Here is a 15,209-nt window from a genome sequence, read left to right as displayed (position 1 = left end):
GGCAGCACAGCCGCTGCCCCCGCGCCTGCTGTTCTCCTTCGCCTGGGGAGGTGGAGAGGACCCCCCCGAGCTCTGCCACGGTAGAAGCAAGAGGGGGACCGTGCCGGCGGCTGGGAGCCTTCCTCCTCCTCCTCCTCCACGTAATTCATCCCTGAAAGGTTGTTTCTGAACGTGCTCAGCCTGGCTCCTGTGCCCACCTCTTTCCAGAGCAGAGATGCGCCTGAAAATGATGCCTGCAATGATGCCCGAAAGCAGAAACTCTGCACTGCTTCGCAGAGCTAGAGTTAAAACCAGCCCCCATGGTTCTGGATCCCCTGCTTTTGCCATACATCAAAGCAGGGGTGGGTGGCTGCGGTGCCTCTGAGCTCCTGGGGCTGAACAAGGCCGTGCAGCGGGACCGGCCCGCTGGGAGCAGAATACACGCGCGTCCCGAACCGCAGCCATCGATCTGCAGCAGGCTTGAAGCAGGGCTGATGAATAAGGAATGACTGAAAATGTAATTTCCCAAGAGCTTCTCTCAGGAGAACGAGACAACACAACTGTCTCCGCTTTCATCGTCACCACGAGATCTCCCGAGAGCACGGCTTACCCCAGCAGGCCACCAGACTGTGTCTGAGCTCTGCCTCATTAAAGCGTCCACCTGCGCCCACCTCCCGGGCGCCAGGGTGACCCAGAGACAGCCAGGTGCCACCACCCTGCCCCTTCTGGGGTCAGCTCCCTTTGCTGCATTTGTCACATAGACGACGTGTTATCTGTCAAGGGAACGGCAGCGCTCATCTGACCTACTGCATCTGCACTTCACTGCCCCCCGTGATTTTTCAGCTGTAGAACCCCGTGACGCCGTGCTAGGGCAACTAAGTCTGGGTTAGAGCACCGGTCCAACCTCGCTGCGACGCAGAGGCGAAGCGCCCAGCTCGCTCCAGCTCAGCCCTGGGGCTGGAGTGCTTTGGAAAGCCTGAAAGGCACCCAGCAGATGTTACCTCGGGAGATGTCCCAGTGGCCAGCTCTGCTCCTCTTCCAGGCTTGGCCTGGCCCAATTAGTTCCACACCAAGCTCATGCTAACATTCTCGCTGCTTGCAAAAGTCTTTTCTCTGAAGAGCTGGTACTAATTACTTCATCCAGCTGCGAAGGTAAGCGAACTGTGACACTGAGCTACAGAAAATGGCTCAAAACCTGGCTCTACATGGAAGAAACCTGATGGTCACTGGGACACCGATGCTGGGGCACGCTGGATCTGCAGGTCATTCCGTATTGGACACTTAATCCTGCATTGCTTGCTAGCAGCGGCTAGGTAGCTATCTCAGAGATCAACGTCCCTCCAAATGCTGCGGAATAGGGAGAGAAAGGCTTTTTCTGCAATAGAAGTGTGATTTCTGGAAGAATATCTATGATTCCCAGTGCAGGCACTGCAGGTGCCTCCTATATCTCTAGCGGGGCAGCGCTGGGGGGCAGTGGGGCTGCTGGTCCCCCCGCCAGAGCAGCAGGCAGTCAGCTGGGGAAGGCCACCGCTGGCGAGGGCTGTGCCAGAGGGGAGCGGCTGGTGAGCCAGGTAACCGTGCCGGCCAGGTCAGCTTGGCCGTACAAAGCTGGCACAGTGCACTCTCCTCCCGTGGCCAGCTCACGCCTGCGCCCCAAGGACACCTCCGGGCTCACCTCCACCTCCCCGTGGCTTCCCCAGGGCTGCCGACGAACCTGGACACAGGCTCCAATTTCCCAGAGCTCTCCAGAGCTCCCGACTGAAATAAATGGTGTTTTCACATTAAATCCCCTCTCCGTTTCTCCTTAGCTCCCCAACCAGCTTTGGGCAGCCTCTCTCAGAAGAGACTTGGGGTCTTTTTTCAGGCAGGCTCCTGTGCTGACCGTAGCAGGAGCTCTCTAAAGAGCTGCTAGCTCAGGAGTGCTTCAGCTGGAGCACCCAATCCTGCCAAAAGCCAGCAGATTTCAACATCCAGAAACCCCTGGCTCCCTGGGGACTGCTGCCATCCATTCTTGCTTGCTACTGGACACGGGAACATTTGCTTTTCATGAGCAGTTCCCCCCGGTGAACACGGCTCCCTGGTTTTCCACGCATGGGGCAGGTCAGGGAGATCCCTGCATCACCGGGAGAAGAGCCGGGCTTCGTGGGGATGCAGCGTAAGCAGAGCAGCCCAGCACTGGGACTGCTCAGCCTGTCCTCCCGCTGGTCTGCACGGCATTTATCCCAATGCCATGGGGTTACTACAGCAGCTATGCTTACAATACATGCCAAATTTTTGTTAGAGTATTAACTGCATACGCATATAGCCCAGGCCGGTGTTTCCAAAGTACGTATCTGCATCTAGACATTTCTGGGGAAGGTGCATGAATTCAGTACGACTATAAAGGACTCTACGAATAAACCCCATCCAATTACTCCAACTGAAAGGTAGATCAAATAAACTTGGCATAACCTGACTTGGGAGAGCCCTCTAATTACCTGGCTTTCAATCAATGCTCTGACATAAATATGCCGAAGTCCGCTACATGGTCACTGCAAGCAAAAATAATTGGAGCTTGGCAATTGAAAGAGCTTCTTTTTTAAATTACACTCGTGTTTTTAAGAGTCAGATGCCAAAGTTTCAAGTTTTCAGAAGACAGCTATAAGGCGCTGGAGTGACTACATGCAATTCCCATTGTGAAAGGTTTTTAATGGACAAAGTGCATTCAGCTGTTAACAGTAATTATCTAGCACTTTCAAAACACTTTTCATCTGAGAGCTCCATGTGCTTTGCAAATAATCTTCCCTGAAAGATAACACAGGAGCAGGAGAATTAGCTCTGCAACAGGCATTAAGCTGAGTCACAAAAAGATGCAGTGACTTGGACAGGGCCACGCAGCGAGTCCACGCTGCTGCAGCAGGACTACAGTGCAGTGCTCCCATCCAGATGCCACGAGCAGCCTTTGCCAGAAGCCTGTGGGAGATGTAAATAAAGAGCAAATACATATTCTTATTCTGCACTTAATTCTGCTGTATCCTGCTGAATTCTGCTCCTGCACCAACCTTTGAAATTCTTGTGCGAGTGTGACCGAGCTGAGAGTCAGTGAGTAGCGCGGGAGAGAGCTCTCCCATACCATGCCCCTTCTAGACAGGCTCCCCTGCCCAGCTCCTCCTCAAGTTCTCAGCAGCGCCTTTCCCACCCTCCCAAAAGCACTTCCAGCCTCTCCATCCACAAGCGGCAAGCCCAAGCCCTCAAGGTGGGTTCTGGCATTTGCACCACCACGTTAGAGGGACTGGGGCAGATTTCTCTGACCTCTCTGCATACGCCTCCACCCAGCTGGTGCTGGCAGCTGGAGACCAGAGCAGAGGGCAGTGGCCATCTCCCTCACCTTCAGAGCAGTCCCCCCTTCCCTCCCATGCACAATCAGACCCTATCAGCATACCTTTGCTTAAGGGGGAGTTTTCCAGCCCTTTTTTCCTCCTCCTCCAACCTCCTGCGAGCTTCTTCCAGCTGGGTGAGAGGGTTGGGGGCTGGATTGGGTGGCATGGTAGGATCTTGGATGAAGGGGTGAGAAGGCTGGACGACGTTTCGGAGCTGGGCACTGACCCATGGATGCACCGCAACAGGTCGCTCAATGGAGAGAGGTCGGACCATATCATGGGACAGCTGCTTCTTAGCACCTGAAGAGCTACACACAAACACAAAGGTTTTACACAGACCACCAAGCCGCTTTGGACAGGCACACAGTCACTCCTAGATGGACCTACTGCTTCTGCAGCTGGACACGGGCACCACTGGGAAGCTCCTTACAGCACGGCTTCCAAGGGACAGGGGAGCACCATCCACCTCTAGAGAAGATTTCAGGACAGCAAGTCCTGAGACATCAGGCTGAGCAACCCAAACCTGACACAAAGCCCACAGATCTGTTTAAGGGCTCTCACCAAGTCCACAATACATAAAAATAAAACCAGCAAAAGGCAGCTCCACTATTTGAGACATTCCCCCAGAAGATGCCCTCCCACGTGCTGCTGACATTCCCAGGCTGGGAGCCTCTCCATGAACGGCTGGTTGGCATCTCCAGGGAAAGGGATGTTGCAGGGATGTGCTCGCCCGTCCCCAGCTCCAGCAGCAGAACCTGCTGCCTGACTTCACGGTGGCCTGGCACTGCCCGTGGCTCTGGCACTCGGCCCCAGCTGCCTGCGGTGCAACCCACCCTGGACTCTACCATGAAGCAAGAGAAGAAACCACCAGCAGCTTCACCACTCAGCCACCAGCACAGCCGCATCAGAGGGGACGAGACCCCAGATCCCTCTCTGGGGCAAGCACTGTTTTTTGCCAGACTGACCAGACTGTGATTAAGGATCTGTGCCTGCTCGAGATCTGCTCGACTCCAGAGAGATTCCCGAGACAGTCACGTCCTTGGCTCCACTCTAGACAGGCGAGGCCACCCCAGAGGATGCTCCCAGCAAGCTGAAACGCTGGGCAACCCTGAGCCGTGCTAAACTGCTTACTCAGGACCAATGGCACCAGTGCAACAGGTCCAACGTTTCTATCAGCACCTTGCAGGAGTAACAGGCATTTACATACAGCAAATGCTAAAGGAAAAATACTGCCTACCGTGTGCCGCGTTATCCACCTTGGAACCACAGCAGCAATCTGTGAGATTCCCCTGGGGCTGCAACCTCCCTGCCATGGCCACAAGTCATCCTTCAGAAAAAACCTGCCCTTACAGCCCCTGAGCGATCCTCAGTCTCCAAAGGGTCTAAACCCTTGTGCCTGGTGGATTCTTGTCTTCCCAAGATCTCCAGGAACAAGGCAGACTGCCAGACAGCCTAGACACATGCCTCGTGCAGGGGATGCAATGCAACAGTGAAGACCCCTTGCTCTGCCAGCCCTTACCCATGGTTTGTTTTCTTATGCCTGCTGATCTCCTTCTCTCCTTCTATGATCCACTGAAGGATCTTCTGGTTTCTCTCCACGTCTTCAGGAGATCCTGGCATCTCATAGCTGGCACCATCACTTTTCCCTGAATCGGTCTTCTTAACATTTCTTTTTGAGAGCAGACTTGCTTTCCCACTGCAAGAACAAAGCTTGAGACATTAGCGCTTTGCCTAAGTCAAACCACCGCAGACCGTGGCAGAGGATGGACATCTCTATCTCCAGACATATTCAGCCCTGATGGGGTCTGGTGCTGCCTGCCGTGCAGACGTGGCCCTGGCTGTCTTCCGCAGCCCCCGGCTCTACCACAGGTCAAACCAACCGTGCCGCAGTTGAGGCTAAGAGCAAGACTGGCCAGACCTAGGCACAGCAGCCTTCTCCATCCAGCCACCTGCACAGAAAGAGAGCTTCTCCTCTGGCCAAATGAGCCACGGCAACGTGGCAAAAAGCCCAGCAGACCTCCTGCCACACGAAGGGTTGTGTTAAACCCCTGGCTCTCTGCTCAGAGCAGGAGGTTCATCCTGGTGCTGCCATCCATCAGCTGCCTCTCCACGCCAGACCACTGCTCGAAACCTGAGCCCTTCCCATCGCCCCCCAGACTCACCGATACCCCAAACTGCTGACTTGCCATGCCCAGCATTCGCTTCTTGCCCCGATTTGAACTGAGGCTTCACATCATGGTGGAAGACCACATCCTAGAGGGGTGGGCTGCCTTCCGCAGGCTCTCGTGCACTGGGAAGCCCAGCCACCTCAAACACCGTAGCCAGACGGACGCTAGGCAGTAGCTGACGCTCTGGCTATGCTTATGGCTGCAGCAAAGGCTCCTACAGAAACCTCACCGCTCCTTGCCCACATCCATGCCCACATGCCCAGCTGGGCAGCTCCATGCAATGACAGGCCACGCAGAATTCACCTGTGCTGGCCTGTCATTGCCACAGCCGGTAATTTCATGGGACCCCCACCGTCCCAATCACCCACCCGCTTTACTCCATAGGACCTCCCTACTTCTGCGTGCTCACTAAAACACATAGGAAAAATAACCTTATCACCACAGAGGAGTAACGGGCCCTCAGAGAGCTTTGCTGATTTTTTGGGGAAAAAACCTGAAGGGGGGTTGCTGAAGATCTACAAAGGCAGGGCAAACTGACAAGTTCTCTGCTTCTCCCCACACAAGGACTAGAGGATATCAAATGAAATTCTCCAGCAGCAGGTTCAGCGCAAACAAAAAAAAGGCCTTTTTCTGCAGGTTGTAATCAACCCACAGCCACGGGGGGCTGGGGGGATAGCAGTCCGGCTGGGTTCAACAAGGAGCCAGACTGCTGGCTGCCAAACAAGACCGTTTGGATGCAAATTCTTGTCTTGTGAAGCTCCTAACCCAGGGACTGTCAGGAACTGGGAATTTGTGCCAGAGGAAGGACGGCTCTGAATGTGACGTCTTATAATCCCCTTAAATATATGCTGCAGGCAGTGCTAGAGAGAAGTCCTGTGTCTAGATGGGGCTTTGGGTTGACACAGCATGGCCATGCTCATGCTTTATTGAAGCAACAACCCTTTCCCCATACAAACGGCAGATTTAAGTGCTTCTCCCTCCCTGGAGAGCAGTTTGCTTCGGCTGCCTCTGCCACACTGGAAAGCTGGTCCTGCCCGCTGCAGACCCAGCCACCTGCCTTCACCAAATATCCCACCCCTGGTACGCTGCAAAGCAACACCCCAAACCCACAGCCTTGGGGAGCCAGCCACGCTCAGGGTGAGCACAGCTCTCCCCTGCGGCTGCTCCATCGCTGTCCCTTGTCCCGGGCAGCCCCAAGCTCTGCTCTCACCTTTGCAGTCATCCAGTAACAGGACTAGCAAAACCTGCCGCAGCGGAGAAGGAGCTTTGCCCTCTCCCCTCAGCACGGAGGGGATGGAGGAATTCAAGCAGCCAAGGGAAGATGGACAAAAGACCCTAAGGCAGCAAAACGTCTTTTCTGGGCAGAGGGTCCCCTATCCCAGAGAATGTCCCCTTGGGACAGGATGCCACGGTAGCACTGCAGCGTCCATCGCTTTGTTAGGAAGAGAAAGGAGCCCTTCTGGTGAATGGGTTAGGCCTTGCAATAAGGAGGGCTTTTCTGTCCTCTCGTAAGCACCTTAGGAGACTGGTTTCTGTTACCCAGACCCCAAGACTCAGCCCTATACTTAGCAACTCCTAATGCACGGGGAAGTAGACCAACATCTGCAATTTTTAAGCATCTCCACTGCTTCAAGGAGCAGAAAACCTACTTTATAACCAAGGCCATCAAAAATCCTGGTTAGAGGGTGTCTTTCAGCACCAGATCACAGAGAAGAAGAAAAGGGGTCTATAAGGGTTAGCAGGGGGCATATCCATTTCTGAAGGGGAAGAGCAGTGGGAGGCCCTCAAACCATGTCCCAGCATAGGCTTTCACAAGAAAGAGTGGTTCAGCCACTGTTTCACTGACGTGCTACAGCCCGTTTATGAAAGAGCTTTCTAGAGAAGCCATGGCTCTGGGACTCCCGTTGGGTGTTGCCTTGACTCACCTGTAGCCTAAAGAGTCCATGGGGACAGGGGCCATGCCCAAGGTTTCAGTGTAGTTTCGTGACTTTGTTGCATAGTTATGTGAATCTACATTCCAAGCAAAGCTGTTCTGCACCCGCTGCGTGGCCTCGGCCTCAATTTGCTCTTTTGGTTTCATCACGCTGTGGTGATGGATGTGGTGGTAGACGTGTTTATGGTGGTATAAGTTAGCTGCATCCAGTTTCATTCCTGATTTTGTTGCGTGCTTGCCATGCCCTGGAGGAATTGTTCCTAGTGTCCCTGACAGCTTTCCTAAGTGGCCGCTTTCCGGGGACCGTGGCTTAGGAGAGTGGCGGCCAGGTCCTGGAGACTGGCAGCCTGGTGTTTTCATCACACGCTGTACGTGTTCATCGAGGATGCTTTCTGGGTTTTCTTCATGGGCATCCCTCATCTGCATCCCAGCGCAGCCCATCTCAGAGTAACGAGGAGCAAAGTGATGAAAGGCTTGGGCGGAAGGCATCTTGTGGCTAATGACCGAGGGACCAGAAGAGATATCTGCATCCTCACCTTCTTCTTCCTGCAAGAAACACGAGGACAATCAGAGAATGACAGCAGAGTGTTGAAAAGGGTCCCTAGTCCTACCTCTGGCTCGCAGCAGGCCTGCTGCCAACCCTTGGGTCAGGCCTGGCTTAGTCCAGCCAGATCTTGAAAACCTTCAAGACAGACGCACCATCCCTCTGGAGACCTGTCCCAGACCGCGCCACCCTCCTGCACAAAATTTCCTAATGCTCAACCCAAGCCTGTGCAGTCTCGCTGCCACCGAGCAGAGCTGCTCAGGTCTCTGTTCCTGCTTTTTGAGCCACCATTAGCAAGGGTCTTCACGCATTACCCAAAGAGACTGAGGCAACCTCTGACAGGCAGCCCACACATCGCAATCAGGGTTACAGATGCAGCTTTCTGACAAGCGTAACAACTCAATCGGATGCGTGAGCGGGCAGAACCTTACTAAAAAGCTGCCTAAGTCCTTTGACGGTGGTTCCGTAACAACCAGCAGCGGAAACACAACCTACCGCACCGTACCTGTGACTTCGTACGAGCCTTCGGTAAGGCACTGCTTCAAAGCCCATCAGATAAAGCCCAAAGTTACAGGACACGCGGCAAAACAGTTCTTGAGTCAGGCGAGACCAGAGGGGTTTCTCACCCGAATGACTATTTCACAAGGCAAAGCCAACAGCGGGCTTGTAACAAGAGGGAGCAACTGAAGGTCGACAGCAGCGTGAATGGTTTTGAAAATCAAACATTGATTTCTCCTGGGCATGGTCAGGCTGGAATGAAACACTTCACGCAGATAAAGAAACAGGTTGGAACTAACTGCTTTTTCTTGTAGTTCACAATAGTCTAGGACACGCTTTTAGCAACTCTTAAGTCCTTGCCAGGAAGAATATAACTCCTCCATGCTGACAGCCACAGTTTTGATGCTGACAAACTACTTTACACTCCAACACAAACTCAGATATTTATGAAGTTGGAAGTCAGGATTCCTATTTTTTTTTTAATTACATAAGCAGGATTCCAGCGAGTCCTTTAATCCCGCTCTCTTTTCCTCCTTTGGCACAGTAAAGAAATCAGTTGCAGCACAGGGTATCTCTGCCCTGCCAGATAAATGCATCTGCTAGAAAACACTGACTCCCATCAGCTTTGCCTGTCCGATGCCACCATCTACCACTTGCTAACCAGCTTCAAAGTTCCAGCTGCCAACCACACAGCAAGAAAGCAAATAACGGACTTCCTCCCAGCGTCACCCCTGGGGGTTCAAGCCTGAAGCAGGGACGATGCCAGGCTTTGAAAGTGCCAAAGGCATGGGCGCTGCGAGCCTGGGGGCGTGACACGATGCTCACGGCTGGAGGGACGCACCACTTTCTAACAAATCGCTTTGAAGAACTTCAGAGGCACCTTTCATCTACAGCCACAATGCTGCAGCCTGCCAACCGCCGTCCCCGGGCACCTAGCTCAGGGACAAGAAAAGATGAAGCATGTGCTGACTAAATCCCTACCACTGGGGTAAGCGTTTATTAGCAGTTTATAACCCAATGACGCGTTCAGCGCTTGGGAGGCTTTTAGGGCTGGTACCTACTTTCTGGAAAACTCTGAGGTTTAAACACCAACTAATGTGCAGGGCAAGATCTGACCCTGGCGCAGATCCTTGAGGAACGGCAGCGCGTCCTCTCTGCTCAGAGCCCAGAGCTCTGGCAGTGCTGTCACACCCGAGCAGGGTGGCATGAGAGTGACAACCCGGGGTGGTCCACCAAATGGGTGCCTAGGATTCGGGAAATCCTCTGGCTGCCTGGAACTCTATTTTGCAGAAAACTAGGACCTGGTACTTTGCTTTGCTCCAAGACCGAGATCAGGGTGGGCTAAGGGAAGGAGAGGGATGCATTGGCGCTCTCTCAGTTTGCCTTGGCTCAGCTCATCTATGTCGCTGAGCAGGAGATCTGGACCCCAAGCAGGTCCCCAGGCAGGAGCAAGTGCTGCTGGGGTTGGTGGTGTGCAGGCAAGCCCTGGGGCAGCTGGCTTCCCACCCCCTGGCACTGGTCTCAGCCTTGCATCAGCTAAGAAAGCCCCAACAGTGAGAAAACAGCAGCTAACAAAGGAATTGGGGTGCCTATCCCAAGCTGCCCTCTCTCCTTGAGTAGGGCAAAGGTTCGAGTCAAGACTGCAGATACCGATTCTGCTGGATCTTTTCATCGTGCTCAGTCTGCGGTGAAAAAAACGACATACGGCACGAGGTCGGGGCAGTCCAAACTGGGATTGTAATGGAGGACTTTGGATACAGCAGAGCCAACCCCTGGCACCGGTGCATTGCAAGGTGCTCCTTGCCCGTGTTACCCGACCGCAGTCTATGCCGGGCAACGCAGCAGCCTTCCCTCCCACCCAAGCCTGCCCGCACCCAGCTGGCACAAGCCTGCTGCCTACCCTGCACGCCTTGGCCCACTGAGCACCCTCGCCCTGCCCGCCGTTGGCACGGGCAGAAGAAAGGGAAGACAAGACAACGACAGGACCGAGGAGGCACAGGCAAGAGGCAGTAACTGCAGCCTCTCACACCACAGAGACCTGTGGGTCTGGGGAGCGGTCTCCTCCCCGGGCCCAGCTTCCCTGCACACAGGGCCGGCCTGGCCTCCGGAGCCGTGTTTCGGCATCTCGCTGCGGTGAGCTGGGCACGGCTCGGCGGCGTGCGCAGCCTCCAGCCGGGCGGGAAGCCCCGGGTGCCATAACCACTAGATGGTGCTTTGTTGACATAATATTGTCAGGAACCTCTTCCACCAGCTCCCAAAGGCAGCGGCAGTTAGAGAGGTGCAGGCTTCAACTTTGCTGACTGCCTGCTGAGCTATTTTTACTCTGCAGCAAGGCTGGGGGTGCCCTTCCCTTTGAATGAGGAGGCCGAGATCTGCACTGATGAGCCACGGGCAAGCGATACCTTGCTGCAAACCTCCTCCTCTGCCTTCTCCCAGTCCCAGCCATCAGGCCGCCGCTGGTCGGTAGGGCAAAATAGCTCACCTAACCACGAGCGCGTTTTCGATCGTCGTGCAAGTGACTTCCCTCTCTAGGTAGGCAATGTCTTATATTCAAATAGCGAGAATCTCAGCGGTGGCTTTGCTTCTCCTGGCTTATTTTCAGTTCGCTCTGTTCAGACAAAGGCAGAGTGATCTGCGTACGATACTGATCTGTATGATATGAAACTGCAGCTTCCATGCACGGACGTGAGGCCGAAGTGGCTCAAAAAGTAATAAGGGAACACACGTATCCTCTAATCCTCTCCCACGTTGCCCAGAATAATGAATCAATTCAGAGTATGCTTTTTTTGAAAGACAGAAATCTTACAGTCTTTTCAGTAAAAGGCGTTTGGCTTTAAATCAGATGCCTCTTCTCGATGTTACTGCATGACGTGGCTTTGAAAGGGAACCTGCAGGCAGCTCAGTATGGGGGAGAAAAATTCTTTTTTCCTAGCTTTTGCGAAATATTTCCAGTTTCTCTGCTAAGCTGATAACTGCCTAGTGTGACTAACACTCGTGGTTTTCCCTGTGCTGCTGTTCAGTCAGCCATGCAGACCCGGCAAGAGGTGACCCTGTAGTCTGGGTGTTCAGGTCACAGAAAAAAGCCCTGTGATCTATCAGGATTCAAGCTCTCCTCTTGCTGATACCAGCAGCTCCTGCACCTTAAGTGCTGACCTAAAAAAGCTACAATTGCTTACTCTGAGTTTTTCCTGAATGGCTAATGCCAGATGCCAGCCAGTCAATGAAATACATTCTGGAGACAGCAAAGAGGTTTAATATACAGCATTAGTGGGAGTCCTGGGCTTAAAAATAGATTAAGTCACACAAAAATGTGTTTAAACAGACTTAAATTTATTCTCTGGCACATAGGTATTTGCTGATTTTATGGTATTGCTACTGGCAGCTTCTTCAAGGAGACAGAGGGCTGGGATAACGTAGTCTGGTACAGGTGGGGGCTGCAACGGAGCCACGGGAGGAGGAGGAGGAGGAGGAAGAGTGCTCTAGGATTGTCTTAGCAGAAAATGCTGCCAGTTACACTGGCTTTGTCTAGAAAGCAATAGGTACCAGACAGGAAAACAGAGCAATTCCAGAAGAACAGGAATCTAATCACAAAATAGCACCTTGCTGGCCTTTTCTGGCTGGTTGCAGAGGTGCAGGGAGTTTGCTGGACAACGCCTGGAGCTGGAGGGAATCTTCCAGATCCTTCTGCCTTCCTCACTTCTCTGCATTTGAAACGCAGGTGTGATTTAAAGCGAATACTACAACCTACAGCAATTTTCTGTTTAAAGAGCTACTAGATGAACATTGAGAAGTACTCTAATGGGGCTGAAGGGTCTGCCCTGGAGCCCCAGAGGCTCGGCTTCTCTGAAAGCACAGAGCTAGCCAAGATAGGCACCAACACCTCTGCTCTAAGGGAGAGCTGTGGGTTGCTAAGCACAGCCCCTTCGCCTCAGGGCCATGGCAGCTATGAACTGCAGAGACACACAATTTCTTCACACAGGGCTGTAGTTATACTGACATTGGTGATGTTCAGTAACACCGTGGTGTCCTCTGAAAACTCTCCTGTATCCCCAGCACAAGAAGTACAGGTACCCATGAGATGCAGTATCTCAGAAGAAAAGATATGGTGTGAATGCTGCTGAACGGGGTGTCTCCCACAGGTAATACTAGATGACCAATACCTCATTCTCTCCCTTTTGGAGCTTGTTGTGGAGCTCAAGGCCTTGCATGCTTCCCTCGGTTCATTTACTGAGTCCTCAAGCTCTGGTGGGCCCCAGCGGTGCCAGGGCTCACAGCACACAGTGCCATGGGCTGGGTTTCCCCAGCCACCCATGTGGAGTCAGTGTGTTTCTTCTGCCCAGGAGAGGGTTTTTGGATGCTACACCTGATCAGTTCCCAATTTTCTAGGGATGTGCTAGGCACTGATGGGCAGAACCCTTTTGGTTGTGGTAGAAACGACCTGATAGCAGACACAAACACCTCCAAGCGTAACCTCACCTTCCATCTGGTTACCATTTGCGGGGAACTTCCCCACCAGGGAAGGCGAACCCCTGTTACATAGTCCCCATCCTCGTGTGGAAGGGACTGCTCGCAAAGTCAGGAGAGCGAGGGTGCCAAAGAAGATGCTGGAGAGCATCCACAGCCCCTAACTGGTGGCAGGAGTGGGCACCGCTGTGCCATAGCTGGTATCTTACAGCAGGGAGGGAGTGCTGGAGCTCACAGAGCCCTGCACGGATGGGGGAACAACACCGTGGAAGCTCCTGGGGCAACGGGAACCTCCAGGAGCCCCTGTGCAAGTGATGACCGTGGCTGCTGGAGCAGGGAAGTGGTCACCCCGGTTGCTTCCACAGCAGCTGAAAGCTCCCTGTGGTGTACAGTACGCAGACAGACTCCCTGGCTGGTAGAGGAGACAAGGAGGTTACTAACCGCTCGAACGCGTTTAAGGCGCTCCTCTAATTTCTCCTCTGCTTCACGTTCCTTTTGTACCTCCTCCAAACGATTGATCAGTTCTGCAGCAAACTTCTCTGGTTCAACGTGGATATCCTTTGGCATTCGGTATGTACGCTGGAGGAAAAACACACCAGGGGTTAGCAAAAGATGCATGAAAAATCACACGTTTATTTTGGAGGCTTCGATAACTGGAAATGCCAGTCGTTCCAGTGGGTAGTTGAGGGAGGACAGGCTGGCAGACGCAGAGGTGCAGCCGAGGACTGGGGGGCTGGAAGCTGAGCCACCACCACGAGCTCCCTGGCTGGCACCAGCTCCGCACACCACCCCGCATACGGGAAAAGTTTTCCGGAGCCACAGTTCAACAAGTTCTTTCGGCACCAAACTCCACTTTGGGATGGATGTGCTAGCTTTTCTCCCAGTGTACACATGGTCAACAGGAATATCATGGTCTCAAAGGGTGGAAAAAGGATGTACAGACAAACCTCTCAAAAATCATGCTTATAGTAGCAATGTTTTCACTTTGATAAAAGGACGCCTCTTACACACACTTATTCAGCTTACCCCAGGGTTCTGCAAATGTAGCCCATAGCCACAGAAAGGAGTGGAAATCCTGTCACCTCCAAGACATCTTATTTCCCTCTGCCTTCTGCTACAACCCAGCCCAGCCACAAAAGGCCACGATTCCCACAAAGCGTCCTCTCTTACTAAAGGATCCTGCAGGATTGCATCTCGGCTCTTCAGAGCCGTGCAACGATCCCCTGCTTGCTTTATCAATACAGCAACCTTACAAGCGCAGAGATAACATTCTTCTGCTTGCTCTGGGTGAACAAATTAATATTTGTGGAAGTTCAAGGGCATTCTCGGTTCCTTATGCTGAGTTACTTTGTCCCTAAATTCCTGAGGTCTGGGATAAGAAGTCCGTGCAGTGAAGAATGAAGCTATCGGCTGCTGTATTTTTCCCCTCATTTTTATCCCTTCTGCATTATTTTGTTAAAATAGTAGAAAAAATAAAATGACACAGCAGAGGTAAAAATTTAATTTGGAGGAACAATATATGGAAAATTCAACAGTATAAAAACCTGCATTCAAATATTTCAATACCAACATGAGATAAATATACACTCTATAGGCCCAGAGATAAAATTAAATGTGAAGACATGAGATAATTCATAGCAAAAGAACAAATGCAGCACTAGAAGCAGACATCGAGGTTGAAATCTTTAAAGGAGGATGAGAGACCACCCGAATTCATCCCAGACCAGCCAAAAGATCAACGCGGAAGACTAAAATAATGCTTTGCCTCAAAACTTGACAAAAGTATGCAAATCATATTGGTTTTTCTCTCTCTGCCAGCTGCTGAGTGGAAGGCAGGGGAAGAAAAATAGAGGCAGTAAGTATCCGACTGATGGCACCGAGAAGCTGGAGACATCTTTTATGACACCCAAGCTGGGTTGCAGAGGTCTCAGTTAAAGCACCGCTTGTTTTGTTCGCCGAGAGCAAGACCCAGCCAACCCTGCCGGCAAATCTCAATTCCAGCGCTCACTGCCACCACCTTCTCTTCCACACCGGATGGTGCCGGGCTGCAGCGTCCCTGGGGACGTCTGTGGACACCATGCGGCTTTGCAGCCAAAAGGACTGCCTGCTCTAGCACTCGCTTTCCGTGACAAGCAGAGGGACAGACAGCTCCACCTGAAGCTGTCCCAGGCAGGAGGGACCCACCTGAGCTGGGAACAGCCCCAAAGAACCATCCCCTTCATCCAGGGATGCAGTCGCTGGAGAGGGCATAGCACGTGTGAGCT

The 15,209-nt window shown here is 52.8% G+C and overlaps 1 protein-coding gene across 1 annotated transcript in view; it reads right to left on the bottom strand.

The window, feature by feature from the left end:
- The window catches only part of AXIN1 (axin 1), a 75,526-nt gene that overhangs the window by 4,592 nt on the left and 55,725 nt on the right, over positions 1–15,209 (bottom strand). The window contains exons 5-8 of the mRNA XM_075514919.1: positions 13,387–13,524; positions 7,432–7,985; positions 4,858–5,034; positions 3,401–3,646 (exon numbers count right to left, since the gene is read on the bottom strand). Coding sequence (XP_075371034.1) covers positions 3,401–3,646; positions 4,858–5,034; positions 7,432–7,985; positions 13,387–13,524 — 1,115 coding nt within the window. The remainder of the gene's footprint in view (positions 1–3,400; positions 3,647–4,857; positions 5,035–7,431; positions 7,986–13,386; positions 13,525–15,209) is intronic.

The sequence above is a fragment of the Mycteria americana genome, chromosome 12 (genome assembly GCF_035582795.1).
Source record: "Mycteria americana isolate JAX WOST 10 ecotype Jacksonville Zoo and Gardens chromosome 12, USCA_MyAme_1.0, whole genome shotgun sequence".
Taxonomy (NCBI): Eukaryota; Metazoa; Chordata; class Aves; order Ciconiiformes; family Ciconiidae; genus Mycteria; species Mycteria americana.
This window is presented reverse-complemented; position numbering and strand designations above follow the sequence as displayed.